The following is a 27,544-nucleotide window of genomic DNA, read 5'->3' as shown; positions in this document are numbered from 1 at the left end:
CTGTGTTGACCTGCAAAGGGAGACGGGACTCTCTGTAATTTTTCAGTTGAAATGACAGACCCGATCTCCTCTAACACAGGTGTGGGAAAGCTGATAATGCGTCACCTCTGGAAAACAAAAGGGAGAAAAATCGAAACAGAAAACAACTCCCAAAAAAAGTAATATAAATTATGTTTATTGTAAAGACCAAAATTTTCCAGCAAGTCCAACCACTACATATCTTTAAAGTAAGTGAGAAAAAGAAGCTGGAGATAAGTGAGAGGAAGGATGCTGGAGCATCTGCCCTGTCTGAAATACCTCCAGCACCTGGAGGAACAGGTAAAAGAACCCGTTTCTTGTCTGTCAGCGCACAGAGGGACCCATGCTGGGGATGCGGCTCAGGACAGACACGGACCTGGCCGTTCTGTCCCAGGGTGGGGAGAGGCAGGAGACGTATTTTGACTTCTGGAACTCTTCAGCAGAATAAATCCCTGAGGGTGATCCCAGAGGCTGCGCTCGCTCCCCAGGGACAGTCCTCCGAGCCCACACACTGAAGAAGGGCCAAGTGAGGAGAAACAGAGACCAATTTCTTGCCCAAAGAGATGCTGGAGGCACTCCTCCAGCAGCACAAAGACTCCCAGGGCTGAACAGGTCACCACAGTCTGCTGCCACCAGGAGCCTTATGGGGCTCAGGACATTTCACCTCTCCCTCTGCTCCCTCTGTGCCATCTCAACGAGTTTCTTCCCAGGGTGACCGAGCCATATCAATACCCATCCCACCACAGCTGGCTACACTAACCCCACCATCGCTCCCTCCCCAGCTGGGACATGCCCTGCTGCTTCCAATGCTGAAACCTCCTGAGTCCCCGGGTCCCCGAGCAGAGCCTCCCTTGGCACAGGAACGGTAGCCAGCAACGGGGACAATGAAGATGGCCACAGTGAAAATGACCTCAGGTCTCCCCATCCCCACTATTGTGCACAGAGGTGCTGCAGGCTCTGCCCAGAGATCCATGCCCATCTCCACCGGTGCCAACACCTCGAGATGTTCAGCCAACATACAAACTGATGTGCCGTTATCACCTCTCTTGACCACCGTGTTGCCTCTCTTCTCTCGCCCACCTCCACTGGCGGATCGGACACGTTATCCTCTGCTCCTGGCTCCACCACTGGAACACCAGCATGGGTCCAGGTGCTGCCTCCTCTCCTCTGGCTGTTTGCTGGGACGGGCTGAGCCTGCTGCCAGGGCTGGCAGGAGGGAGGACAGCGTTTCAGCCCTCTGACGGAGGAAAAGGGGTAGTGGCATGGAGGAAAGAGCGGCTGGAGGCTTTTCTGTGCCATGTAAACAGCATAATGAGGACACTGTGCATGTGGAAACATCTTTGACCTGAAAAGCAAGTCCAGCTGTAATTTCCAGCTCCTGCCAAGGGTGAGCACAGGCACAGAGCCCCCCAGCTGGGGCAAGGACCAAGACAGCTCTCCTGGCTGCTCCCAGACAACATGGGACAGGTAAAACCAGGGCGAGAAAAAACAGAAGAGATGCTAATGCTGTCCCACGTAGGCTGGCCCAGCCCCAGCACCTGGGCTGGGGACCCAGCCCTTGCCTGGGGACAGTGGCACACCCCCCAGCTGGACTTTTGGGGGTTGATGATGGGTCACCACAGTGACACTCAACCTCCTGGCTGAGCATACCTGGTGAGAGGCATAATCCTGGGGAGCCACAACCTCCGCATGCAGGAACTGGTGAGTCTTAGGCTAAGCTAACATCCCAGTCACTATTTTTCCAGCGGGACATGGTCCCTTGAGTCCTGCCCAGGTGGACCACAGCCTTGTCACAGGTATGTGACCTCGATGACATTGGGCTCAGAGCTCCTGCAGGGAAGGTGATGCTTGCAGGAGCACTGGCAGCTCACACCGGCCACATCCACGCTGGCCAGCTCCTGCTGGCAGGGCTGGGCAGGCAGCTTCCTCTGGGAGCCCAGCTTCTTCCAGTCCATGAGGTGTACCCCGTTGTCCAGGTCCTGCGGCATGGGCTCGTGGTAGAGGGTGATCTGGACGGTGCGGAGGTGAGGGCCATAGTGCACCGCAATGATGATGAAGACAGCCAAGAGGACGAAGATGACGACGATCACTGAGATCATGGGCAGGGCGTCCGATTTCTTCGTCACGCTCCTGACAATGGAGATGGGGGTGAAGGCAGCTGCATCCTGGGGCTCAGGCTGTCTCAGCTGGCTGCTGGGTGAGGACGTGTTCATGGCTGAGCAGGCTGACCTGGGACAGAGGAAGACAGGGTGGAAAGGGGTGACTGCTGAGCAGAGGTCATCCGATGTTCTTATCTCCTGCCTGCACCTGCAGTGGCCAGGGAATGGGATGATCCCATAAGCTCCTTCGGGCTTGCGGGACAGGGTAAATTTTGGTGGTTTTATCTGGGATTGTAGGACGGTGCCCCAGACACATTGAGCGAGGGAGGTGATGCCCTATGTTCCCTTGTCCCGGACACCTTCACCATGGGGCTCTCCCCTCCCCACTACACCTTGTTCCCTGGTGGGGAGCCCTCCACCCTCCGCTCCCAGCCCCACGGTGCCAATCCAAGACCAAACCCCACAGGGACCTCCCTGGGAGACCAAACCCCACCAGAACACTCTGCGAGGCATCCCTGCCACAGCCACAAAATCCTGTGGGAGCCGGCACGGGTGGGAGCAGGGGTGGCGGGGGGGAGCGGAGGGAGGGAGAGCCCTCCCCAGCCCCGCAGGGGTACCTTAGCGTCCCTGCTGCATGAGAGTCATCACCTCCAGCGTCGAGGCTGGGGAGCTGGCAGCAGGACCAGCAGAAAAACCTCTGGGATGGTTCTTCAGTGTAGGTGCAGCCAGACTCACTTCAGAGGCTGCCACGTCACGTCTGGGTCCCACACCCCCCCGGGATTCCCCAGGGCAGAGGAGGAAGCACTTGCTCATCCCGCAGGCAGGAGAGGTGCTCCCTTACCTAGCTGAGTGCCACATCAGCACCACTGCCCCCTCCCTCGCTGCCACGCACCCTTGCCGGAAAAATCCCTCCTCTCGCCTGTTGCAAGACAAGCACCCTTTTGTTTAGGGAGAAAGCACCTACCCACTCCCCTTCAGCTGCAACCCCTGGCCGCTGAGCTGCAGGAAACCTCCCGCCTTCCACCAACTTGGTGTTAAAATTTAATGCGGTTAAGAAACTGGTGCTAAAAATCACCCTTCTGCATGTGAGCTCCTTGCACAGCCCAGCAAAGTGTATCCACACAACGCTCCAGGCTGGAAGGACCCTTGCCCCAGGAGATGATGCAGCCCCAGGGGTGATTTTCTCTGATGGGGGGTCCCACTGCTGCGGAAGAACCGTTCACCAGCATTGCCATGGCCAGCAGCAGCGCGAGCCCACAGCGAAGCTCTGGACCCTGGGACCCGCGCGGGGTGGCAGGCAGGAGCCAGCACCAGGTCAGTGCTCGTGCATCTCCCCTTGCACGATGGCCATGCGAGCAAGGCTGGAGGGATGTCCCCCACTCTGGCAGCACGTACCCTGCATGCAGGCAGGTACCCCCGGTCTGGGGATGCTGCACGGTCAGACCCTCTGCCACCAGAGTGACCCTGAGCACATCTCAGAGCAGAAAAGATGGATCCTTTACAGTTTTAGCCATTACAGAACACGTCTCCCCAGCTTTCCGTCCCAAAACAACACTGTTCTTACCTGGAGGCTCTCAGCAGATGAGCTGGGGTGAATATTTGGGCTGTCTTTCCTGCACATGGGGAGAACGGAGTGGGAAATGCCTCTTCTACCATCAAGCCGAGTGACCAGAAGAGATCTGGCTGCATGTTAGAGCTTCTGGGAATTTGCACTCATTTCAGGATTCAGTAAAACCTTAATCTACAGCATAATCTCTGAGCATCACATCTGTGCAAGAGAGAGGAAAAACGATGGGGGAGGCTGCTAACAGAGGTTTTGTAACAGCAAAGGCTGCTGTGGGATGCTGCCGGCTTTTGGCCTGATGATTTGCTTGGGGTTTTGGGAAGCGTTTGAAGGGACCCACTGAAATGCACAGAGCTGCACAGGGGATCTCTCCCTCTGTTCCTGCGTCCATCTCCCGGCCATGGAAAGCAAGGACCTTGCCAGCAGCATAAGACACCCCTCGATGCGCTCCATGCAGCGGAGCAGCTCCATTGCCCTCCTCTGAAGCTCTGCAGCTTCCCAGGGGGCTGCAGGAGGGGGCTGGACCAGCCCTTCGAGCCAGGAGACACAATCCTGTGGATTTGCATCCTGAGCACCTGCATGGACCTTCCAGATGGGTGGACACAGGAGCCTTTCCCAGGTGAGGACCCTAAGAACCTTCTCCTCCCCCCAACACTCATTCACATCCAAAACAGAGCAACTTGTTTCCTCTGAAGCTGGAACTATGCCAGCAGTGGACAGACAGACACACAGACAGACAGACAATATGTAGACAAGCGCATCACAAGATCGGTGCCAAGAAACCAAATGCCCTGAACCCCTTGGGCTGGAACAGGGGCAGCACCGGCCCAGTTTTCCATTCCCTCCCCTTGTTGAGGAACTTGGGTTAGGGTAAGCCAAAGCCTGCCACGTGCTGTGTCCCCTGCAGGGAAAGATGTTGCTGCTACCTGAAAAACAGCATCCCAAACCCAGCATCCCCAAACCCAGCATCCCCAAACCCAGCATCCCCAAACCCAGCATCCCCAAACCCAGCATCCCCAAACTAGCAAGTCCTGGTGCCCCGACATGCTTGAGCTGCACAGGGGAGCACAGGGCATGGGGTAGCACCAGCTCTTGAGTTACCCCGGCCCCACAAGGAACAAATATTTCCAGATTCCTCCTGGAGATGTTAAGAAATCCCCTCTCAGGTGGGGAGGGAGGACTGGCTCCTCCAGCAGCTCTTAGCCCAGGAAGGGCCAACGCAGCCTGCAGCTCTCACGGCTGATGTGCGGAGTAGATTTGACCTGGGGTGCACATCCTCATGACAAACAAAGCATCTCCCAAAATACTCAAGCACCATAAAGAAGCTACTGTGGCCCAGAGCCGGGCAGGCCTGCTGTGATGCTGCTCTCCACTGCTATGAGAGCCGAATCCCCCAACAAACTGATGGCGAGGTTTCCTTTGCCGTCGGTAAGCGATGTCTCACATCCTCTCCAACCATAATGGGCTAAAAAACACAGTTCCCCTGTGGATTCAGCCCGTTTCCTTCTATTCTTTAACAGGAAACTCTGTGAGAGTCAGACCAGGCATGCAAATCGCTCCTCACCCTCTTGTCCCTCCCGGGATGGACAGAGCCTTAGCGAGGCTGCAGAGCCACAAGCCACCGAGAAGATGCTGGCTCCATCCGTCCATCCGCTCCTCTGGCTGTTCGGCTGCGTGCTGTTCCGAGGTGAGATGCTCCGCTTGCACTCTGGGGAGGGGGAAGCGGTGCTGGACAGGTGGATTTGGGGAGCTCAGCGTCACGGCGGGCACCAAGGGGAACCGGCCAGAGGTTGGAACATGTAGTAGCTGTCATGGGGAAGCTCAGCCTTTAAATTCAGGAGTCAGGTTGCTGGGAAAAATGTGGCTGTACCAGGCTTACGGGGTTTATTTGGCACCACTGGAATAGAAGAACTTGTTTCTTGATTTAAAAAAGGAATGAGATCTGAGATGCTGAGGCATTTTGTAGTAAGTGACTTCTGTCAAGTAAGAGTAAAGGTAGAACACTTAAGTGTACATTATTTTCCTCAGAAATGCTTGTTCCTTGACTGATTTGAATTTTCCACTCATCAATATAAATACAAAGACCACATGCAAGACTCATGTAGAACACGCCTCGCCCTTATTGTAATACTTGTGCTCCTTTGTGATAATTCTGCTTGAGCTTCTCTTTCCCGCGTGAGCCGTGGTGTGGGATGAAGGAACCAGTTTCCTGCTCTGAAGGGTGACAGGTTGTTTTTTCCTGCATCGTCAGGCACCTCTTACATTTCTGGCAGCTGTGGTACCTAGGAGTTGAACTGCATTCAAAGGAATATAGACTGCAACATCATTGCCAATTCCAATAGACAACCACCTAAAAATAAGGTGTCTCCACCCCAAGGCTTTTATCATTAAACCATAGAAGTTGCCTGTGGGTTACAGACACTGTGCTGGTAATAATGGGATTTTTGAAAAGGCAGAGAATATGGAAACCAATTCATTTAGTAGCTGTTTAATTCTGAGAAGTAAGAGCACATGGATTGGAAAATGTCTCTCTTCATCAGAGGGCAACACTGCGGCTTCGGCAGGGGGGTGCACTGGGCTGGCTACCAGCCAAAGGGCAACGAGGCCACACTGCGACACTCCTTAATGCTGCCCAGAACGTTGGTTTTCACTTAAAACTACTCGGTATGGTTTGCGTGGGAGAGGAGCAGCACAGAGGCTGTCAGGCACCTCCTCTGGCTTGGCTGGACGTGCCCAGCCCCCTGCCTCCTGCAGGACCACCGGCCGCCGTGCCCCCACAGCTTCGCCTCCCAGGCGGACCCGGCAGCTGCAGCATCAGGGGGAAGGGATGCCACCTCCACTCCTCAGTGCGCCACTTTGTCCCCTGCAGTCTGCCTAAAACCATGTTGTGAGACCACTCTCCCTAGGTGTGCCTGGCAGCTGGTGCCAGACCCCGCAGGGCCAGGACCTACTGCCGATGCTCGCTGTGCATCAGCTGGTGCTGCAGTTGCATCTCTCTCTGGCTTCACCCAAAACCACCAGCCTCCCCCCCCGTCACTGTGCGTTGTCTCACCATTTTGCATTGATCCGACAGTTCTGAAATGGCTTTTTAAATTTTAGAGCAAAGTCACTAAGGTGGTGCAGCACCCGGAGGGAAAAGCTTCTGCGCGAGGCAAAGCAGCTGGCTTAGCGAAGGGGCAGAGACAGGATCAGCGATGCCGCTGGCTCCCTGACACACAGGCAGCTGGGGAAGGGAATTAGGGGCTCTTGAACAAGACAGAAATGCTCAGAGGTCCCCCTGCACTCGAGGAGATGGAGGTAACCTTGCAGGAGAGACAGAATTTGCTTTGGCTGGAAACTATACCTGCCTGTTTCCACAAGGCCTTTCCCGCCCCCCTCATTATTTTACTTTGTGTAAGTTCATTACTTTATTAATGAATTTATTATTTCTTAATTTAAACTCCTAAGCTCTCAGTTATTTCTAAAGGGAGGTTCAAATACTGTTATTTTGAAATTGCTGAAGTGGGAAGGTTTGGAACATTTCCAGCCTGTTTTTCCTCCCCCAGAAACACTTAACAGAAAATTTGTCCAAACAAACCTCTTCCCATGAACCGTTTCCATTACAATGGGCCGGCATTTTCCAGACAAAAGATTTCCACTGAAAAATTCCTGGTCAAAGTCAATGAGAACCCAGCAGGATTTTTCCACTGTCAGTCACTCCATCCACTGCTCTCCTACCTACACCACAGCCAGTGGATGGATGATGCCGAGAGGAGCATGGTATGTCAAAAACAAGTATGCATGGTGATAAATATTTTCAATAAAATCAAAGACATGGGGTGCAGCTAGAGGATAGACATTCAGCTACCAGGAGACCTTCCAGATACGGTACTTGCATCCCTAAACCAGGGCATCCACTGCATCCTAAAGCTGATTCCTTGGACCAAGGGGAGGCCAGCACACCCCTGACCTGGTGAACCCGGTGAAGGAGGGAGGGAGGAGAAATGTTTGTTCACAAAACAAACTGCTCCCTTCTAGTAACACGAAACCCCACAGATGACTCTGCAAATCTGACTGAAGTAGCCAGAGACGGTTTCCAGGAATTATGTCCCATTTACAATAGGTGAGTCAACAACAGGTGTCCTTGGAGGGGACGGTGCTGGTAACCTAATGCCGGCAACGCTCCTGCTGGGAAAGCCAAGGCACAGGCTTAAGCCCAAGGTTGGGAAAGGGAGATGGATCTGTTTCTTGTGTAGCACCAGCACACGGCACCATGCCAAGCCTCAGCTAGAAGGTCTCATTACTCCCCTTCCCAGAGGAACCCACTCAGCATGACCCAACCAACACAACAAGGAGGAACCTCCCATTTGGTCTTTTTTGTAGACTTAAGGGCAAGGGGGTGCTGGTTTTACCTTTCAGCTGAATCATCCCAGCACAGCAGAAAATTCCCCTCTAGTATCCCTGGTTGCGGTGCTGTTTGGAGATAAAAACGTTTCAAGGAGACTTTGCCCTAATGCCGGTAGCTCGTGAAACTTGCTGCACACCTGATGAAACACCAGGACGCAGTGAATGCCACTGCCTTACTAGCAGTTGGATTTCAGAGATTAGGGAGAATCTTCTTACCCCGTGCTGGTGAGAACACACCGGCTTGGGACCCCATTCCCTGAGATCAAGGTTTTGCTGGTCTGAAGCACAGGAATGGGACAGGGACTTTGTAGTACAGAAGCGAAGCTGGTGGCTTGGGCTTGCCACCCTGCACAAAGAGCAGGCAGAGAAAGCTCACATGGAGCTGTTTGTGGCAGCAGTGTGGGTCCATGGAAGTGTGGAGCATGTGCGTTCACGCTCCAGAGCAAGCCAGGCAAACCCTTCTGGCACTGGGGACAGCCACCACCAGTTCTGGGCAAGAGACAGGAGTCAAGGTGGGTCTCCCCCACCTTTCCCACCATCACCAGGCACAGCTGCAGACTCCACATGCTCCCGAGGGCAGCACAGCGCTGGGCGAGCAGCTCCAGACGTACGATACAATAAGCTCCTCTCATACTTCAGCTAGAGGTGACTCTGGAGTTGCTACAATTCTTGGAATCACACTGAAATTAGTGTAATTATAAATGAGGGAGAAACATGTCACCGCTAACAATGCACCAGATGGAGACACAGGACCCCTAGGCTTTGTGTCTGCCACTTATCCCAGACACGTAATGCTCCCGGTGCCCCCAGATATGAAACAGGGATAATAAACCAACAACCTCTTCCATATAGTGCTTTGAAATCTGGGAATAAAACCTAGGCGGTGTCACCAGGGTCACTCACCAAAAATCTGGACTCAGATGAAGCCTGTCAGGCCAAGATGCTTCACCTGCCCTTTAGCTGCCACTTCTGCAAGACTCAGCACTTCAGGCAGCAGCTGCACGGTGCCTCCAGCACTGCCGTGCTGAAATGCCTGCATCCAGGGACCTCCTTCCGCTGCTCCCTGGTGTTAAGCCAGGAAACTTAAGAAAAGAAAATGGCAAGAACAGGAATTATGAGAAAGCCCTTTGCCACCAACCCCCTACACACCTTGCCTCCTGAGTCACTAGGTGGGAGCTGAACCGATCCCAGCAGATCACGCTCCTGCATGGTGGTTCACAAACACATTTTTGTGCACAGCCTGGCTGCTACCAGCAACATCCAAATAAACCTGGGGAATCTTAGAATTACTTGAAAGAAGAACGAATTTGTGAATAAACTTGGAAACGGTAGCAAAGAACCGACATGAACTCGGTGGAAGCAAGACAGGCCTGGTGGGCACCTGCCATGATCCACCACCTTGGCTGTGCTGCTGCAGGGGATGGTAACGCATGTGCTGTCACAGAGCTCTGCAGATGCCTGTCCGGAGGTGCAGCACACAAACAAATACAGCAGGTGATCTCCTGCAGCAGCTGGAGCACAGAACATTTGGAACAAAATCATGCAAACTGATGAGGACTGCCTGCGAGGTGGCCTGTGTACGGCAGCACCTTGGCTGGCAGCCGCATCAAGCAGCACTGCCGAACCAGCCTGCAGCCCGTGATGCTTCTCCTCTGCACCTCAGTTTCCCCATCCACAGAAAAGAAAGCAAAGCTAACACTGCCCCTCTCTTCTGCAAAGTGCTCCGAGATCTGCTGATGAATAATATTATTTTTTTAAAAAACACAGGTAGGCAAAAAGCACATGCTGGGCTCTGGCTCCCACCAAGCCTGAACAAGCGGTCTCCCCATCTTTCATTTGAACCGTGCATGGAGTGATTTCCTCCTCCAAAATCCCGGATCCAGCACCAAACCCTAGGAGCAGCATAGCCAGGAGAAGGGCAGGACACACATTAGCACTAGCACAAAGACCGGGAGCAAACACAGAGCTCTAAAACAAGCAGGTCACAGAGGAAACTGGAACTAGCAAGCAGCTGGGAGGGTGACAGTGCAGCAGCATGGTGGAGCAAGTGTTTACTCCCCAAACACCATGGAGCAGTGGTGGTGCAGCCAGCAGAAAAGCCATGCCACCTCCCTCCTCCAGAAACAACCACTTGTTGTGCAAAAACCAGACGTCAGCACGCAGGGTGATGTGGCAGAGCCTGCTCCGTGCATGTGGTTTCCCCACATTGTTTGTCTCCTGGCTTGTTTTCTACATTCAGGTGGTTTTTAATTGACTTCCTCTAAGATCTGCTTCCAGCACAGCGCACCAGAGAGGAGCACGGAGCATGATGCTCAGAGAGGATGCCCAGGCCCGGGTACAGCCCTTGAGGAGAGGCAGAGGAAGGCAAAGATTAATTTTAATTGCTTATGAGATCCGGGTTTAATTCCTGGCTCTCTAAACTTTCCACAACACTTTGGCCGAGTCATTACAATTCAGAACCACTTGGCAGTGAGCTGCCAACCCCCCCATATCACTTGGGAATTAGATGCTTAAATACCACTGTGGATCTGGGACCTGATCCGGGCTGCCAGTTACCCAGCCTGCATAACAACATTTCTCTCTCTCCTCCACATCTCCACCTTACCTGTTCTGCTGTGAGACCCTCAAGGCAGCAGCGCTTTTTTAGGCACTTAATAAAACGAGGCCTAGGCTTTTGCAGAGCTCTCTGCTTTCCGGGTTTCCTAATACAGCATTTTTTTCCCCTGTGAAACTCCCAAGAATTGGGGGGTGTTGCTCTCCGCTGCTTCAACAGCTGCTGTTTCACCCAGGAAACAGCTGCACTTGCATTAAGCGGTCGGTATATTTTTGTCATGGGTCGTTTGACAGAAGTGCCAATATATGAATTGAAAAGTCTAATTTTAGGTTGCTAGGTTTCTTTTCTAAAGCATCTGTTTATGCAACCTGCAAGCAGCGGGTGACGCCAAGGCTGGCACAGCCAGGCTGCACAATGCCACAGGGGCTCTGCAGCTCCCTGTCATGCAACGTGCCACCCAGGGGCAGGCAGGACATCACCACACCTCCCCCCAAAACTGCCAGGGAAGGAGAAGAGTCCAGCAAGTCCAGGGTTACACATCATCAGGGATAGACGGTCCCTCTCCATCACCCGTTCTGTGTGGACAGGACCCGTCCCAGTCCCTGTGCCTTCATACTAGTGCCAGAGATGCTCCCCGGTGACTCCATCCCTCTATGAATACAGGCTGCACAGCACGAGCCCTTCTTGTGCCTGATCTAAACCCCGATGAAGCGTTTCCAAGAGCTGGCCGATGCTGCTATATACGGAGGCTCTGACAAAGACTGAGTTTTTTAAATCTTAATAAATTCAGTGCCTCTCTTTGGTCAGCAGCTGAAGAAATCGCTCTTTAAATGCCTATGATTGCCAAAAATAATACCAAAGCAGAAACATCTAAAATTCACCTTTCTTTTGGTTTACATCATCCTCTTTTTGTGCTGAGGAGCAAGTGGGATGAACTGCTGGCTCTGGGAACATCTCAGCTGCCGTGAGAGAAGGCTCCATGGCGAGACCCCTCTGCTCTCAGTCTAACACTCACAGAACAACTACCACAAGTAACAGAAAAACAAAATTCCCCTGCTCATCCTCTAGAAAAATTAACCGAAACGCAGCTAGTGCTGGGTCAGAGATTAAATGCACCTGCAGCTCCGATGCGCTCCTCTGCAGCAATGTGACTCTGGTGGGTAATTAGGGGTTTCCCATTACAGCAAGAGTAGAAAGCTCTATTTCCCATTGTAAATCCCTCAGCAAGCTCCCCATCTCCACCTAGAACTGCACAATCCAGCTATAAATCACTTGCACCCAAACACGTAACAAATATCTTGGCAGTGCTTATGCTCAATGGCAAGTCATTTGAATGGCTTTGATGTTTATTGCAATTACAGCTGTGCTGGCTGCGTCCCGATTATTATTGTTAGCCAGGGCCCTTCACAGAGGGGAGCACGGCCGAGCTGGCGGCGGCACCGGGAGGAAACAGTTTCCAGCACGGTTTGCACGAGAGTCCCCCGGGGACGTCTGCAGGGAGCTGGGGCGCGTGGCACTGTTTTGTTCGTACCCACCCTGCTGCCCAGCCCCGCGGTGGGACCAGGGTCTCTTCCTGCTTCGCACACGTCAGTCCCCCCCCGAGGTGATTCAACCAGGATGCTCAGCACCTTCACCAAAAGAAAACACCTAATATAACAGGACTTTTGATTATTTGAGTTGGCAGGAAAGGCATAACAAGCAGCAGTGAGCAGGAGTCAGAGCCACGCTTGCTCTGCTTTGAAGTAACACGCAGTTGTGTTTAGAGGAGCCAGGGCCATTTATTCCCGAGTGAAGTGCCAAAAGGGGACCTCCGTCCCTCGGCCTCTTCACAGCAAGACCGGTCACTTCTCCACAGCAAAGCTCAAACATGGCAGACGGGGGCAAGCACCTACCTGGCCAGGTGAACTCCAGAAGCTGAGCACTGGAAAATCTGCTCATTGTTCTTATTTACAATAACCCCAAGGTTTAGTTTTTGCAAACAGAGAACTCCTGTGAGCCCATACTCTGGTGTGACCTTCAGCAAAGCGCTGAGCTGTGGCAGAAGAAAGCGTTAAGTACCATCCTCTTCCTCTTACCCTAGTGCCAGGGATGCCGGAGTAGCCCACAGGATGGTCCCATCAGGGATGGCGGGACAGGGAAATGTCACCTCCTTCACCCTCAGCTTCCTCCCATCCCCAGAGGCTCTGTTCAAGCTCTCTGATTTCTTCTCAGCTGCACCAAAAATGGTGGAATAAACAGCCAGCTCAGCACCTTTATTCCCCTTTTCATTCCACAAAGGCTAAGTTTAGACAATAGCTCTTTCTTCAGCAATTCTTGATGCTTTCAATGTGCCATGTACACTAAAAAGCACCTGTGATAATTTCAACAAGAAAATGTGTTATAAGCAGCTTTTCTTCCCATGGGAAAACAAGACAATGGCTTCTGCAAGGGAATTTTGGATAAAGAGGAGCTGTTTGAGTTTGGCAGCTGCTAGAGGATACTGGCCCCTGTGATGATCTCAGCACATTATTTTTTTGTGCTGAATGTATGGAGTATCTTAAAGCATTTGCAAACCAATGTCCAGAAACTGTATTGTAAAGCTGTTCAGAAGAGGAAACCCAGTGACAGAAAACTTGGCAAACTGGGTACTGATGGAAACAGCCCAAGTCGCTGCACGTTCTCCACAGAGTCAGCTGGGCCGCTGGGGAGCAGGTAGCACCCCACAGCAGCCCAGGTGACAGGGCTTCAAAGGGGTGCATCCCCCTTCCTCAAAACAGGCATTTTACCTCTTTAAGAAGGGCAACTGTGTACCCAAAAGATCTTTTTTTCCATTATATTAGTGGATTTAGTAAGTGATGCTACACCTGTCCATACTCCTGTCTATGTTACTAGACTGATGCTCATTTAACCTGCTCTTCAAAACCTGCAGAGAAGGATATCCCATAATTCTCCTACACAATCACTCCTAGCAACCCACTATCCTTATGTCGAGGCAGTTTCCTCTTGCCCAGCCTCCCTTTGCTTTGTTGCAGTTAAAAGTCCTTGTTTTCTGGTCCTGTTCCAATGGATTTAGAAAACCAATTAGTCCCTTCCTCTGTATGTAATTAAAGATCTGATCATGTCTCCTCTTTCATGGACCAAACAAGATAGTTTCACCAGCCTGCTGCCAGTAAGCTAGGAGAGAAAAGCATAGAAAAGATCTGAAGAGTCAGGTCTGATTTTCAAAGCCAAATCCTATCTGGAAAGAGACCATGCCTTATTACGTATTCAGTGTGGTTTGCACACTGTTTTGGTTCCTGTTTGGCTGGGATCATTGTCTAAAGCCTCAGACAAAAAAACAATTATGGCTCCAACGCAGTTAAATTGAGAAAAATGAGATCAATCAGGAGCTCACTACACCCAGACGGTTCCCAGGGGTAAGCTCTGAGCCAAGCCCTGATAGCCCACATTCACTAATGAAGCTAAATGAGGATGCTAAAGACTTCACTGCAGATACCCACCACTGTCAGGGCATTCATCTGACCTCTTTCAGACACCTACAGCATAGGTACCCACCACTAAGTTCATCACCTACATCACTTCTACGACTCCTGGCAAGAAATGGGACGTTGCAGGCTGTGGTTCCTCTAGCCACAGCTCGAGTAAGGTAGAAATCTGAAATAGGTAAGGTAGTAAGGTAGAGCTGTGAAATAGGTCAGAGCAACAAGGTTTTAGAAGTGCCTGGTCCTCTCTTTAGTGAGAAAGAGCCTGAAGGTGAGCTGTCTTATGGGAGATGTGAGAAGGGAGCAGGTGAGATGAACCTCACACACAGGAAGGACAGATCCTGGCTGTAAATGGGCGCACAAGCCCTGCTGTGCTCTCTCTGGCTGGTGCTGTGCTGCTGGAGCTCCCCTCCTGCCATCCCACAGGGCACGGCAAGTGCAAAGGCACTGCAGCTCCTCAGGACACAGCTGCCATGGAGCTCGGCGGCATCACACAGGCACAGCGAGCTGCAACGATTCAACCTTTACTGCTGTCCCTTTTTCTCCAAAACTTTCAGCTCTCGTGGGACTCTGGTGAGATGAATCACCGGTGGGACCAGATTCAGCTGGTTTCTGTAGCTGTAATAGAGTTTCTTGCATTAATCTTAACTACAGGCAGCACCAGGATCACAGCAATAATCATTTAAAAATATCAGTTAGGATGTGCATTTCAAAACCAACAGACTCAAAGTCACCTTTTCAAAATTAAGCCAGCTGGGTTTGTTTTGAGCTTTTAAAGTGCCTTTACATTTTCCAGTTCTTGCCTCCAAGTATGGGAAACACTTTTCCCTATTTTAAATGGCAGCATTTTTAATTGACATCTCATCTAATCACAGGACTCCAGGAGCTGGGGCTTAAAGACAAACACCAGGGATCCTGAGAGTAGGCAACATGGGAGATTGGTGCAGGGATACTCTGTCAGAAATCCCAAACAAAAACACCTTTCAGTTGAGAAACTAGGGACTCAGCGCAACACCTACAACCCTGGGAGAGCAAAGCCTGGCGTGGACCTACAGAACTCTCCACCACGACCAGGGAAGGCAACTCTGAGTCCGTCCCCAGGCTGCAGCCCTCTTGCCGTGTCCAGATGTACACAGCCACAGGCTTCAGCCAGCTTCCCAGGATGTAAACACACAGGATAGAAGGAACAGACGTAGGACACAGGGAGGAAAACAGTCCCACCAGCTCGTGGAAGCCTTTACAAACTTCATCCACCCATTCATTAAGGTCTCAAGGGAACAAAGTGTTCAAATGCGCGTCAACTATTTAAACAGCTCCCGAACACAGCTCACACAGCCTTTCTCGGCCGACCAAGCTGGAGGCAAACAGCCACGGAGAGGGAATGACCCCCCTGATCATTGGACTGGATGATCTCAAAGGCCATCTCCAATGATTCTATGATGCTATGTATACAGCCTTGCATTTTCCCTGTAACAGATGACTGCTCCCTGAAGGGCTCACCTCCACCTGGGAGGAAGGCATTTATCCTGCTGAATAAACTCCAGTGCTAATTTACTCAGAACCTGATAGTTTTGCACTCAGTATTTGCTATTACTTCTTTACTTTGTGGAAATCATGTATTTCAATGCCATGCCTACAGAAGATGAAGAAAACCCAAACCACACAGCCAGCAACATCACCAATGCATTAGTGACAGTCACAGATGAGCACCGCTGATGCTCTTACTCTTTCGTTTCAGGTACTACCGCCTCCACAGACTCCTCTGTCCATGCTGTAACAGGTACCTCCTGGGTTGTGATTTGCTTTGCATGTCTATTTGGATGTGAATGCACTTGCTTATGTGGGGCTGCAAATGGGACCCAGATTCAAAACTCCCATCTGCTGAAGCGCCTTCACCCAGGACCCTGTGCTGGCCACCTCTGTCTACCCCATCTAACATCCTTCACCCCCAGATCTCCAGGGACCATGGAGGCCATTGTGCCCCAGAGGATGACCTTGCCTGGCTCCCCCTTTTTGTCTGGAAGAGAGCAATGCAGCGTTCCAGGAAGCACAGTGAAAGCAGAGGGATCCTGCCTCATCTTTGCTCCCCATTTCCCAGCAGTTAGCATGCTCTCCTCCACGGATCCTCAGAGCCAAGGTCCATCTGCACACAGGTTCCTATAGCCAGTGACAAACCCTCTCCTTAGCATCTCTTGCCCGTGTCACCCTTTCAGCTGCGTTGGCTACAATGGCCCCTTTTTGGCCCATGCTTCAACCCACCCCAGTGGCGAACCCACCAAGGAGCATGTGGAGGAGATGTCACCTCTGTCTCTCTGCTTGTGTTACAGGTCAATCCCAATCAACACCACACAGCCCTGAAGTAAAGAACCATCCCTCAGGTAATGCTCATCTGGAGACCTAAGAGTGCAGCTCAGGGGCGTCCTGGCTCTTAACTGGACTGACCTCCAGCCCAGCTGGGCCACCAGCAATAGAAGGGGCTGTGAGACAGCAGGTTAGATGAGAACAGTGGTGGGGAAGAAGGAAATTTTGTGGAACAAGGGCTTCTGATCCAGTCAGCTCACCCCAGAGGGATCAAAGAGCAGGGATAAACCACTAAATCAAACAGGGAGAAGCAAGGCCAGCAGCTCACATCCGAGGGCAAACCCTGCATTTTGATTCTTGTGCACATAAAGGATGCGACTGCCCCGAGCCCAGGCCAGGAACTGGGCTGAGCAGTGTCCACGTTGCTGTATCCTCCTGCCTGCTATCACCCGCTCTGCCCAGCAGTTCTTCGTGCAAGGACCGCCGGGTGTGTGCAGCACGTGCAAGCACAGTGCCCCACATGCCAGGTCTGCCCTTGGCTCCTGGTGTCACAATGGAAGTAACAGCAAAGAAATCACTGTTGTAAGGGCTTCCCTGCATTACACTTGCTGTTCAATAGTGCTCTCTTGACAAGCCTGACCAAGCAAGTGCTTTTTTTTTTTTAAACTAAAAACTTCCAGTGTTTTGCACACCCTCAGCACCTCCCATACAACAGGTCAACACTTCTCCAAGAGGAAAAGGGAAGCATGAAGAGGCTTGTCCTAAACGGCAATGTTTGTGGCAGCACAGGGGCTGAACACTGCCTTAGCTCTAATTCAGCTATTCATGTTGGGAATTTTGCTTGGTTACCTACTTTAATGGGAACAGCAATTAGTCATAAGGACAGAAAAATATTTAGAAGTAGTATGAACCTCTGAGGAGCTCCCTTTATTCTTTTTTCTGTACTCCTCCCTCTGCTGAAACCAGCTTCAGGACACTGCGACATCTATGTGGTCACACAGAAGCCCTGGAAATGGGCGTAGGGAGGTGTTAGCTGGGTTCCATGTTTCAGTCTGAAAATACACAAGAAGGGATCTCTCCAACTCCAAATGGTAGCCCGCTTGGATCTCTGGAGACAGATCTCCAGATGCCCTCCTCCAAGCTGTTTCTAAGCAGAGCTTGGGGTGAGCAGAGCTCCCGGAGGTAACGCTATGCTTCCTCCACAGAGCCTTCAGTAAAATCAACACCACCAACTGACTTGAATCTCAGCTCTTCTGTGGGTCAAACTACTACAGCCCAGACCTCCCCCATGACCACAACACTGCTAGCGTTGACTGCGCGAGGTACGTATGGAAAACTAAAATTTTTGCTCAGGCAGGACCTGCTTGTGCATCCTTTCTTATCCACGCAAAATTGGAAGCATCAGGAAGACTGGGCTAATCCATGCTATTCTGCTCACCCAGTAGCAGCAACTTTTGAATTTCTTTGAGTCTTTGCTAAAAGAGCAGCTCGTTCCAGCTCCCCAAAAGCACAGAGCTGGACACAACCACGACCTAGATGTCGCAGCTGCAAGCAAGCCCATACCAGAAAAGCCACATCATGCTTTACCAGGTAACATTTTGTGGAGCAGCTACACGCACCCCAGCAGACCCCTCCCAAGCTCCCCTCCCATGTTCACTCTCTAAATTGACCACACAGCTCGTTACCTGGACACCTTGATATTTGTTTGGAGGGGAAGTCTCACGTAAACAGGTTTTTACCCCATGGAAACCCAACTGCTCTCCATAGCAGAATTAGTAGCAGCTTCAAGAGTTAATTCTCCTTTCCCATGTTTTCTTTTCAGATGAAAAGTCTAGTGGAAGCAGAAGCACAGCAGCTTCACCACCTCAAGGTACTCTGTCCTTTTATAGAGTAACAGTAAGTTTAGATAATTTCATGGCAATTAGCTTCTTCAGTTCACATGGTGCATGTTATATAAGCACTAGTCTTTATCTTGGGGTTGAGCCATCAGTAACACCCAAAATCATGCCTGGTATCCTTGTAAGCAGTGATAAAACACAGGGGTGCACTTGAACAGTCAAAAGACTGATCTATGTTTAAGAAAAGGTAGCCCTTTTAACATCCCTTTTTAAAAAAATAATTTGCTTTTGACAGTTTGCTTAACCCCGCCTGTAAGCAAAAATTAGAGAATTCAGTAAGCGTTTTCGCAGAACAAAGGCTGTATCCAAGAGAGTGGGAAGACTGAAATCTGACAGCTGAGCTGATTCCCCATTAAAGACTCAGCCTCAAAAAATCTGCAACGGTCAAGACAGGAACCACCCTGCCTCTCCAAGTACCTCTCAGATCTTCTCTAACACAAGCAAGGTTAAAAACCCGTGGTCAGCTCTGCCTGCACAGATGTCCAACCAGCATGCCTGTGCCCAGCTAAGCCAAGAGCCCTTTGCATCAGAGCAGACTGCTATTAATTATAACCCTGCTTTATATCTGAAAAGCTCCATACATCTTTGACTATAGAAATGTTGCTGATGCTTCCAAAAGCGAGGTCTCCTGTTGTGCAAGACCCAACATTTCCCAGGGACAGAGTATCCATGCCAAGCTCAGCAAACCACAGCTTCTGCCCACCGCCCATGGCTAGAACAATTTCAGAACGAAACAAAGGGTTTAATGACTGGTGAAAAAACTGTACAGCAGTAGTCCCTGCTTCTCAGGACTGTTGTGCTCCATATGGTTTCTGAACCAGTTAAGATCTGTTATTTCATACCTTTTCCCTTTTTCACACCATTTCCCCTTTTTCTTCTGACTTTTGGCAAAATTAAATTCCAAAACAGAGATATTTTCTGCAGGACAGAAACCCTGGTTTCAGCTGCATGCCCTGCGCCCCAGTGTAGGGTGCCAGAAGCTGTTTCTCATTTCTCCAAGCAGCACATACTTTTGGCCAACACTGCTATTTGGAAGGTGGGGATGGAAAAGGAGGAAAGAAGATCCTACTTAACCTACAAATGATCTTCTGAAACTCTAAAGTATCATTTTTAGTCTCCTGGCAGGGCCTATAGCTACTCATTAAGATCAGTGCAGATAATCTGGCTGTTCAACACACATCCAGGACGAAGCAAAGGATTTTTTTTCCTTTGTACCGGTGAAATACAAAGGCTAGCTTTAAAGCAGCTGTCACAAACGAAACAGCTTCATTTAAGTCAGTTTATCCCACTGAGAACTGGAGTCTTTGCTCAGGCAAACCTCTATGCTGCCACAGCTAGACTACATATGGTGTACAAGTTAGCCCAACTCAAACTAGCTTAATTACTTACAGATAACCCAGGACAGCACATGCACCTATTCCAATTCCAAGGACAAGCTGAACAGTCAATTCACACCCATATTCTGCAGAATTCCTTCCCCTAAACAGAATATTTTTTAAGTCTCAACATTTATGAGCAAATCTATAACCTTCCCAGTTCACTCTTCCAGTATTCAATTGCTGTATCTGCCAAAAAACTGCACCTGGGACTGCAGAACCTGAGGAGTTCATATAAGGGCATTTGAATGTTGGGTCCCTGAGTTTCTATTTGGACATGGAAAATAGTACAAAGTACGTTTGGTGGGAAGGTTTTAGCCCAAGTACGAATTCCGTGTTTTTTCCAGATACCATCAGCATTACTGTAAATCCATTCTCCTCTCCAGCATGCCCATTAATTCTTGATGATTAGATGACACTCAAGGACAAGACTCACATTCTGTATTTCTCTGTGCAGGTCAAGAGCCCAAGAGAAGTGAGAGTACCACAACATCAGCAACTCAAGGTGCCTTTTGCTTTCTCTTGCAGAGAGGCAATTACTGCTAGGTATTTTATAGCCCTTTACACAACCAATAGCAAGGCCATCACACTGCTATCTTCAAGGCAGCATAGTGAATGGCCAGAAAGTACCCGGGGGATGCTGGCCATCCCATCTAGACCTTGAAAAGCCTGTAAAACTCCACATAAGCAGCACTTTGGGGGTAACGTGTTGAGCCTGGGAACAGTGGGTGTGAGTCACAGCAGGAAAGGTGCCACTGTGGCAAAAGGTTGCAAAAAGAGGGAGATGGGACAAACTCCCGCCTCAAACACACTGCCAGATCAGTCCTCCACCCACCACGCTCAGCTTCCTCACTAGGGTCCCAGCAGAAATCCCTGTGGATGTTCTCAGTTTGTCAGTAAAAAGGGGCCACACCAAGGCAACCTGATTCCCACGCAGGTAGTGGTCAGTTTGCTGTTAACATTGACGGGGCTGGCCAGGATCCAACATCATTCTCTTCAAAAAAGTGCAAGGGCATGTTAGGTCCTCGAGCATTGTTAGGAATCTTCTTCCCAACCTTGGAGGAAAGACTTTTCTATAAAGCTGCCTTTTCCTGCTCTTGTAGGCACCTCAAAGTCAGTCACCTCAACACCGAACTCCTCCGACTACTTGCCTGCGCCCACTCCAACGGATGATAAATCACCACTGACGGTGGCAGCTTTTGGTAAGGTCTTGTGCAGCCTGGCAAGAGGAGGGGGCTCTGTTTCAGCAGGCCATGCTCTTTTGGACACCCGGCTTCAAAGATGCTTCCCTGGAGATGGCTCCAGTTTTCTTCTTCAGCCTGCCTGATTCTGGAGTTTCCAGAGTGCAAGGGGAAACCCTTGAGAAAGAGACTTGTCACCAGCAGGCAATAAAGCACCTAATAAATACTCCCAGCCATGCCCCGTATACAGAGGACAATCTGAAAGTCCATCATGGCTACACCTGAGCTTGGCATCTTGCTCCCAGCACCAGCGTTTGCCCCAGCTCCACATTAGGACAAGACCAGGGCACAGATCATCCCATGCTATGCCTTGATTTCTGTGACAGGGTCTAGAATAAATACACTACCTGCCTGGAAGTTTAGGTAATTTTTTTCCTGCAAACCTGTTGGGACTGCATTCCCACCCTGCCTTACAGCTTTCCTCTGGATGCTTGCACCCTGCCTGGCAGGAGGCAGCCAAGTCCTCTGCATCCTTGAGACTGTGGAAAGATGAAGCAAGAGGTGCCATGCCTTAACCTGGCCACAGATTTGAAGACAGGCACAGGGTAGATTTAAGAGACCCACTCTGCCTTGGGCTATACTGTCCCCCTCCTCCATGAGGATGAGCAAAAAACCCAAACAGCTCATTTCTATCACGCTATGGGAAGAAGTGTTATTTCAGAAGCATTTTAAAAAGTCAGGAGCTAACTTCCTAAGTATCACTTGCTTATATCCTCCAAGGGCAGCCATGAGAAGTCCTGAAGCAGTCTTAACAGGACAAAATTCCTGTGCAAAGAATAGTTTGATTTATCGAGGCCTGAACCAAACCTGCACTTGGCCACTGGTTTATGAGACAGATAATATCACTCACAGTCTTTAGCTTGTCTCTCCCTGTTACGTTACGTATTTATCTGATTTTATACACCTTTAGAACAAGATTTACCAACTGTACTAGGGACATGTAGACTTCAATCAATCCCCAGTGTAATCAGCAGACTTCTGCCCTCCTGGCACTGCCTTACCAATCAAGTACTCCTCAGAAGCCCTTAAAGCTAAAACACAAGACGATAAAGCCATTCACTCCAGTGACTATTTTCTTCTCTGCCTATTACGTACCATGCTCATTTTATTGATTTCCTACCTAAGTTTTGATGACAAAGTCTCTCCGCTACCCCAGAAGCCAAGGACAGGCACATTGTTATATCCCTTGCAGACAGTTCTTTTCTTCGTCCCCAGGTGTCATCAGCTTCATAGTTATCCTGATAGTGGTTGTGATCATTCTGGTCAGCGTGGTCAGCCTGAGGTTCAAGTGTAACCGCTCAAAGGACTCAGAAGGTATTTTCCTGGGATGATCTTGTCGTTCCCTACTCAAAATGTCATCATTTTCTACGTGGATTTGGCAATTCCTAAAAGATGCTTTCAAAAAGCTTACACAGTGGGGAGGTTTTGAAGGCAAACTGGAATGCAGATTCAGCAGTTAGGAATGTAGTGTGACCACCTCTTCAGAGCCCCAGCCCAGACCCATCTGCACAAGGAAACAGTCTCAAGTTTGCTACAGCTAAATGTGCAGATTTCCAGAGGTGGGCAGTTCTTCCAGCAAAAGTTTGACACTCATTTTCCCTAGGAATCCCATTTCCCACTAAGCAGTGCCCACTACAGGGAAAGGCTGCTATACAGCAAGACAGGTAACTGCCAAAAGACCAAAGGATGCTAGTGACTAAACAGGCAGCAAAGCATTCAGTTCTGCCTGTATGTCACATTAGTTGAAGAATTTTCTCTAATCGACTCTCAAGTATCCCCTGTGGTGTCTCTAATCTCATTTGGATTTCATTTATAACCCTGTACAACACAGTTCTGAAGACAGCCGACTTATTTTATTGCTTAGCTGTGATGTTTTCTCACCTGTACATCACCAACTGCTTTTCTCCCTCCAGACAAACACAAACCAGGAACCTCCATGGTATCAGAGAGGTAAGGCTGCTCACACTATTCACATCCTATTGAAAGTACTATTTTATTCCAGAACTAATTTTAACAAGGAGAAGAGTCTGGTTTGGTTATTTCAGGTGGAAGGAAGCATTTCAAGACATCTTTGAAACAGATTAAAAAAACCAAAATCAGCTTTGATGGCACCTCATCCTCTGCCTGATGCAGTTAAAGGTAGAAGTTCAATATTTAGGGGCCTCTTTTCAAAGCTGCACTGTTATCTGCAAAAACTCATCACCTTCCAAAAGCATTTTGTTTATCTGTCTTTGCCTAGATACAGACTTGAGGTCTAAACTTGGTTTTCTGGGTCTCAAAGCAGCCTCAGTGAAATGAGATCAGGTCCCCAAAAATATCTTCCAAGACACCCCTTACTGTTCCCTAGCAAAAGCAGGATAAGGAAGCCCCAATCCAGAAATCTTTGGAAGAGAAGCATCAAGTGGAGGATGGTCCATCTGAACCCAATGGTCCAGCACTGCTACCCAAGAAGAGAGGCTGTACGTGGGAAAGCAGCAGGAAACAAGAGCAGGAGGAGACCAAAACATGTTGCTCTTACATTTCCAACTGATAGTTTCCTACCAAAATAATAAACCCTGCTTTGGCAAGAGGCAAGGGACACAGGGAGCAAAGTCCCTAAGTATTTAGGTGCCAAATTTGCATCAACATCAACGGTTCCCAAACATTCTTAATGATTGTGATCTAAGTGACCTGAGGTCAATTAGGCAGAACTTGTAAGAGCAGAGGACTGTGCCCCCGAGGCACCCTAATCCCCAATGACACCCAGTCTCCAGGCACTAAACAAATACTCCAGCCCTCAGGGTAGGGAGAAAGGGGAATCCCACCTTCCTAACACTTGTAACGCTCACTCTTAAGAGACAATGGCAATACGTGATCAGCAGCATCAGACATAAAAATACCCAGTGTTCCGTTTGTACAACAAAATCTTAAGGGCACAGGACAGAGTGACACAGTAATGTTTCCTTTTGTTCCAGTTCTGGTAACAGCTGCAGGGCTAGAAAGGAATTCAGTCACTGAGAACCAGATCCAAACTGCTCCTTGATTCTGCCTACAAGTCCTGACACAGGTGACAATGGTGCTTTCTGACAGGCAAACCAGCCCCCCACCCAAATTTGTCTGAACACACTGCTTGTCTCCCCAGAGATCTCTGAACCTCTGTTCAGGCAGGCGATGGGAAACCGCGGCAGCAAGGATGGGCCTGAATCAGGACAGCAGATGAATGGGCAGTGCAAGTCAAGTCCAGTCCCATGTACCAGCCAGGCTCGGCCTTGCCTGTTTGCCTCCAGTTGTGTGCAAAGAAACGTCCCCCTTTCATTTTCCAGAGAATTTAATACTGCCTTCTCTTCTTGACAGCTGCTCGGCAGGCCCAAGCCAGAAGGATAATAGCATCACTCTGATCTCCATGAAGAACATCAACATGAACAACAGCATGAGTTACCCACCATCAGAAAAGGTTTCCCTTTTAAGCCTTGCTTTTTAGAGAGTTAGCTGGGGATTATTTCTCTTGCTGGATAAGAGCAAGCTTTTGAGGTATTTCTTGGCTCTTTTATTCTTCGGAAAGATAAAAAACCTGCCATCAAACTCCTGAAGGTCCAAACTGGGTTCCAGTAAGCCTGGTGAGAACTTTAGGTGCCCATCTCAGATTTATCCAAGCTGCCTGAACTCAAGGTGTCAAGTATGGCTCACGTTTGTAGATGCCATCACCTAGGGCGAGCCAGCAAAGCTAGAGTGGCTTCTCATTAAATGAAAGGTAAATAAGCTACCCTTTGAGAAATCAAGGTCTCACCCTCTAGTCCAAGCTTACCCACTCCCGTTCCACAGGCAATGTTGAAGCACATTCCCATCAATACTCTCAGATGCATCCCACATAAGTAATTTGCATCATTTTCAGTTGTTTTAAAGCTGGGATTGAGTTTGAGAGGACACATTGCCCAACTTCTTTTGCTAGCCCAGACAGGCTGCTGATGCAAGTTTTGTTCTTTTTGCAGGTGCTATGAAGCCAAGGGCCCAGAGCTTGAAGCTGACACATGACAACCAGCAGTGACTTTCTAAGTTCTTTTTGGTTTGTTTTTTTTTCCTTTGAGGAAAGAGCAAGGGTGGACTTTATATATAAATTATTATGTCCTTTCTGATCAATACATTTACAGTAGCATCCCACATAGCTTCCCCACCTGGGGTCTAAGGGCTTTCTCCAGTTGCAGCCTGCCATGCGCAATGGCTGATATGTAACTCTGCTTTTGATAGGCCTTCAAACACTCAGACTATTCCTGCAGCAAGAAGCACCAAGGCACCATCCACTTTGCTAATAAACTGCTGCCTTAAATTAATGGCCTTTATAGTCTGTGCCAGGCAGTCACAGGCTCGTTAATCAATATAGCCCCACATCGAGTCAAACCTGTGCATTAGAAAAGCATGACCTGAAGCTGAAGGCCTAATGGGACTTAAACAGCCAAGTGCTAGATCAGATCCCAGCACAATTGCTCCAAGCCCCTTATCCTTGGTGCTCTCATTGTCCCCACAGCGGTGGGGATGATCATATACACCTACCTCACAGGGTTGTTGTGAGGCTACGTTAATCAATGTCTGTAAAGCATTTGGAGAGCCATGAATTAAAGGTGCTGCTGAAATGCAAACTGCCATCTTAAATACTTTATTATTAATAACTGAGCTTCAGGCAGGCAGATTTCTATCTTCCCACAGGCCCAACATGCTCAAAGAAGACTTATCTTAAGTGTAAAGAACAAGGTCTCTGCATAAACAGGGTTTTATCCGAGTGTAAAAAGGAGTGGCCACAAGCAAAATGCCGAGCTACTTCAGCACCTGAAATATGGTAGCCTGAGTTTGCTGGAAGAGCTTCCACCTTCCATACCACAGCTTTCCCAGAGCTTCCTGACAGACCAGAAAAGCAGCATCCCCTTCCACAGATCAGCCAGAGCACCCACCTTACCTCAGCACCAAGAACCACCAGTGCACGACCAAGACGCCACGATAAGGGTCCTCCATGAGGCTCCACAGTGCAACAGCTCACGTTGGGAGTCAGCTGGTTCACAACGAAAGCCGGCTCAGGCCCAGCTGCCAGTCACTGCCTGACTACAGCAGAATACTTATCCTAAGCCGAGCAACCGAGGATGATGGAGACGTCAATACCCAGCCTCCACATGACCGTAAGAGAAATGATGCCCTGTTGGGTATTTCTGGAGGTCTCAGCTGCCTTATTCATCAGCCTAATGTACTGAAGCACTAACTCTGCCTCTGCCCATCTTCACCATGACTCCTGCTTGCAAGCTTCCCCAGCTCCACAGTCAACACAGACCTCCAGAGCACCTCGTCCACCCAGCAGCTGTACACTTAGATACTGCCTTCTCCTAACGTGAGCATCAACATCCATCAGCGCTGAAGGTTAACTGTGAAGTTAGGGAAAAAAAAAGATCTAGCCAAGCACTCAAAACAGGTATTGCTGCACACATTCCCCTGCACAGTTCAATGAAGCATAATAATTTAGCCTGATTTAATTTTATAGGATGGATAAGAGATGTTTACTGGAATGTGCAGTGCTAGAGGTAACTGTGCTTTGCAGCTGGCAATAAAGCATTCAGCAAAATAAATGCAACGTTTTCACAACTCCTGCTAAGATCCAACACACTTTAGCATATGCACCAGGCAGTTTGATAAGCTATTTTTTAATAAATGAAGCTTTTCTGGTACAATTCCTGAAAAGTAAAATGACATCACTCCACTCGGCCAGTCCCCACTTGACTGGTGAATTTGCTTAAGCACAAGATCCCTGGTGATTCCCACCTAGCTGCATCCAGACAGCTCCAGATCCCAGAGACCTGTGATTTGGTGCATGACGCATCACAAGTAGGTTTTTAGCTTTAGTCCCAGAAAGACACAACAAAGGCAGCTGGTGAGCACCTGTGATACCAGATGCTTCAGTGTCAACCTTTAACAGACCTCCCCTCCTGCTGACAAGGAGACAAATCTCTCTAGACCTGTGAGGACTGCCCCGTGGAATCTTGCTGCTGTTTTACTTTTCCTTCAACCTCCTTCCTCCCATAGACTCTTGAGGGTCTTGACAAACAACCTGAACTTGCTCCATTGTAAAATCAATCTGTGCCCAAAAGCAGAGTCCCCGCTTTGACCTTGTTCAAAATAACGACTGAATGAAAAGACCCGTAACCCCCAGTTGCTGCTGCTCATGTGAAAGGAGAGGCATTCTCGCACCTGTTGTGCTCCCACAAAGAATGCTGGTGGAAAACACCAACTCTTTCACACCATGAGCCCACCTCCCACAGCTCAGGAGCCCAAGTTAACTGGCTGTGGCATGAGGGGAAGCAAGCAGTGGCGCCAGCCGTGCACACAGGCTGTGGGACAAGGCCTCAAAGGGTTTCCAACCAATCTTCGGCGAGGCAGCGCGTAGGAGGCCATCCCCTCCTCACCACCACGGCCCAGCAACGTGCCCCACGGCCAGGGAGGAGCCCACGGTGATGCCATTCCCCAAGGCGGCTGGCTGGGCCCGGCCTAAGCCGCACCGCGGCAGGGGGTCCAGCAGGTGAGCCCCGGCCCACCCGAGCCACCTCCGCAGAAGACCAAGCCCCGCCGCCTGCCCACACCCGCCGCCCAACGGCACTGCCATGACACCACCTAACCGCGCCGTGACGTCACC

At 49.9% G+C, this 27,544-nt stretch overlaps 2 protein-coding genes across 3 annotated transcripts; one reads left to right on the top strand and one right to left on the bottom strand.

Annotated features, from left to right (window-relative positions):
• Positions 1–178: 178 nt before the first annotated feature.
• On the bottom strand, positions 179–27,506 carry SMIM33 (small integral membrane protein 33). The gene is made up of 3 exons (XM_037396500.1): positions 25,826–27,506; positions 3,682–3,885; positions 179–2,247 (listed from the first exon to the last, which is right to left on the bottom strand). Exons 2-3 carry the CDS (start codon positions 3,804–3,806, stop codon positions 1,809–1,811), a joined length of 564 nt encoding a protein of 187 aa, XP_037252397.1. The 5' UTR covers positions 3,807–3,885; positions 25,826–27,506; the 3' UTR covers positions 179–1,808.
• On the top strand, positions 5,262–25,515 carry ECSCR (endothelial cell surface expressed chemotaxis and apoptosis regulator). 2 transcript variants are annotated; one of them, XM_037396499.1, is made up of 11 exons: positions 5,262–5,368; positions 15,821–15,862; positions 16,410–16,460; positions 17,589–17,705; positions 18,206–18,253; positions 20,115–20,162; positions 20,761–20,859; positions 22,114–22,212; positions 22,812–22,848; positions 24,232–24,331; positions 24,867–25,515. In XM_037396499.1, exons 1-11 carry the CDS (start codon positions 5,311–5,313, stop codon positions 24,873–24,875), a joined length of 708 nt encoding a protein of 235 aa, XP_037252396.1. In that variant the 5' UTR covers positions 5,262–5,310; the 3' UTR covers positions 24,876–25,515. The 2 variants fall into 2 exon arrangements, with proteins under 2 accessions (XP_037252396.1, XP_037252395.1); XM_037396498.1 differs by lacking the exon at positions 24,867–25,515 and having other exon boundaries at positions 24,232–24,858.
• Positions 27,507–27,544: the final 38 nt, after the last annotated feature.

This window comes from Falco rusticolus, chromosome 8 (assembly GCF_015220075.1).
Source record: "Falco rusticolus isolate bFalRus1 chromosome 8, bFalRus1.pri, whole genome shotgun sequence".
Classification (NCBI taxonomy): Eukaryota; Metazoa; Chordata; class Aves; order Falconiformes; family Falconidae; genus Falco; species Falco rusticolus.
This window is presented reverse-complemented; position numbering and strand designations above follow the sequence as displayed.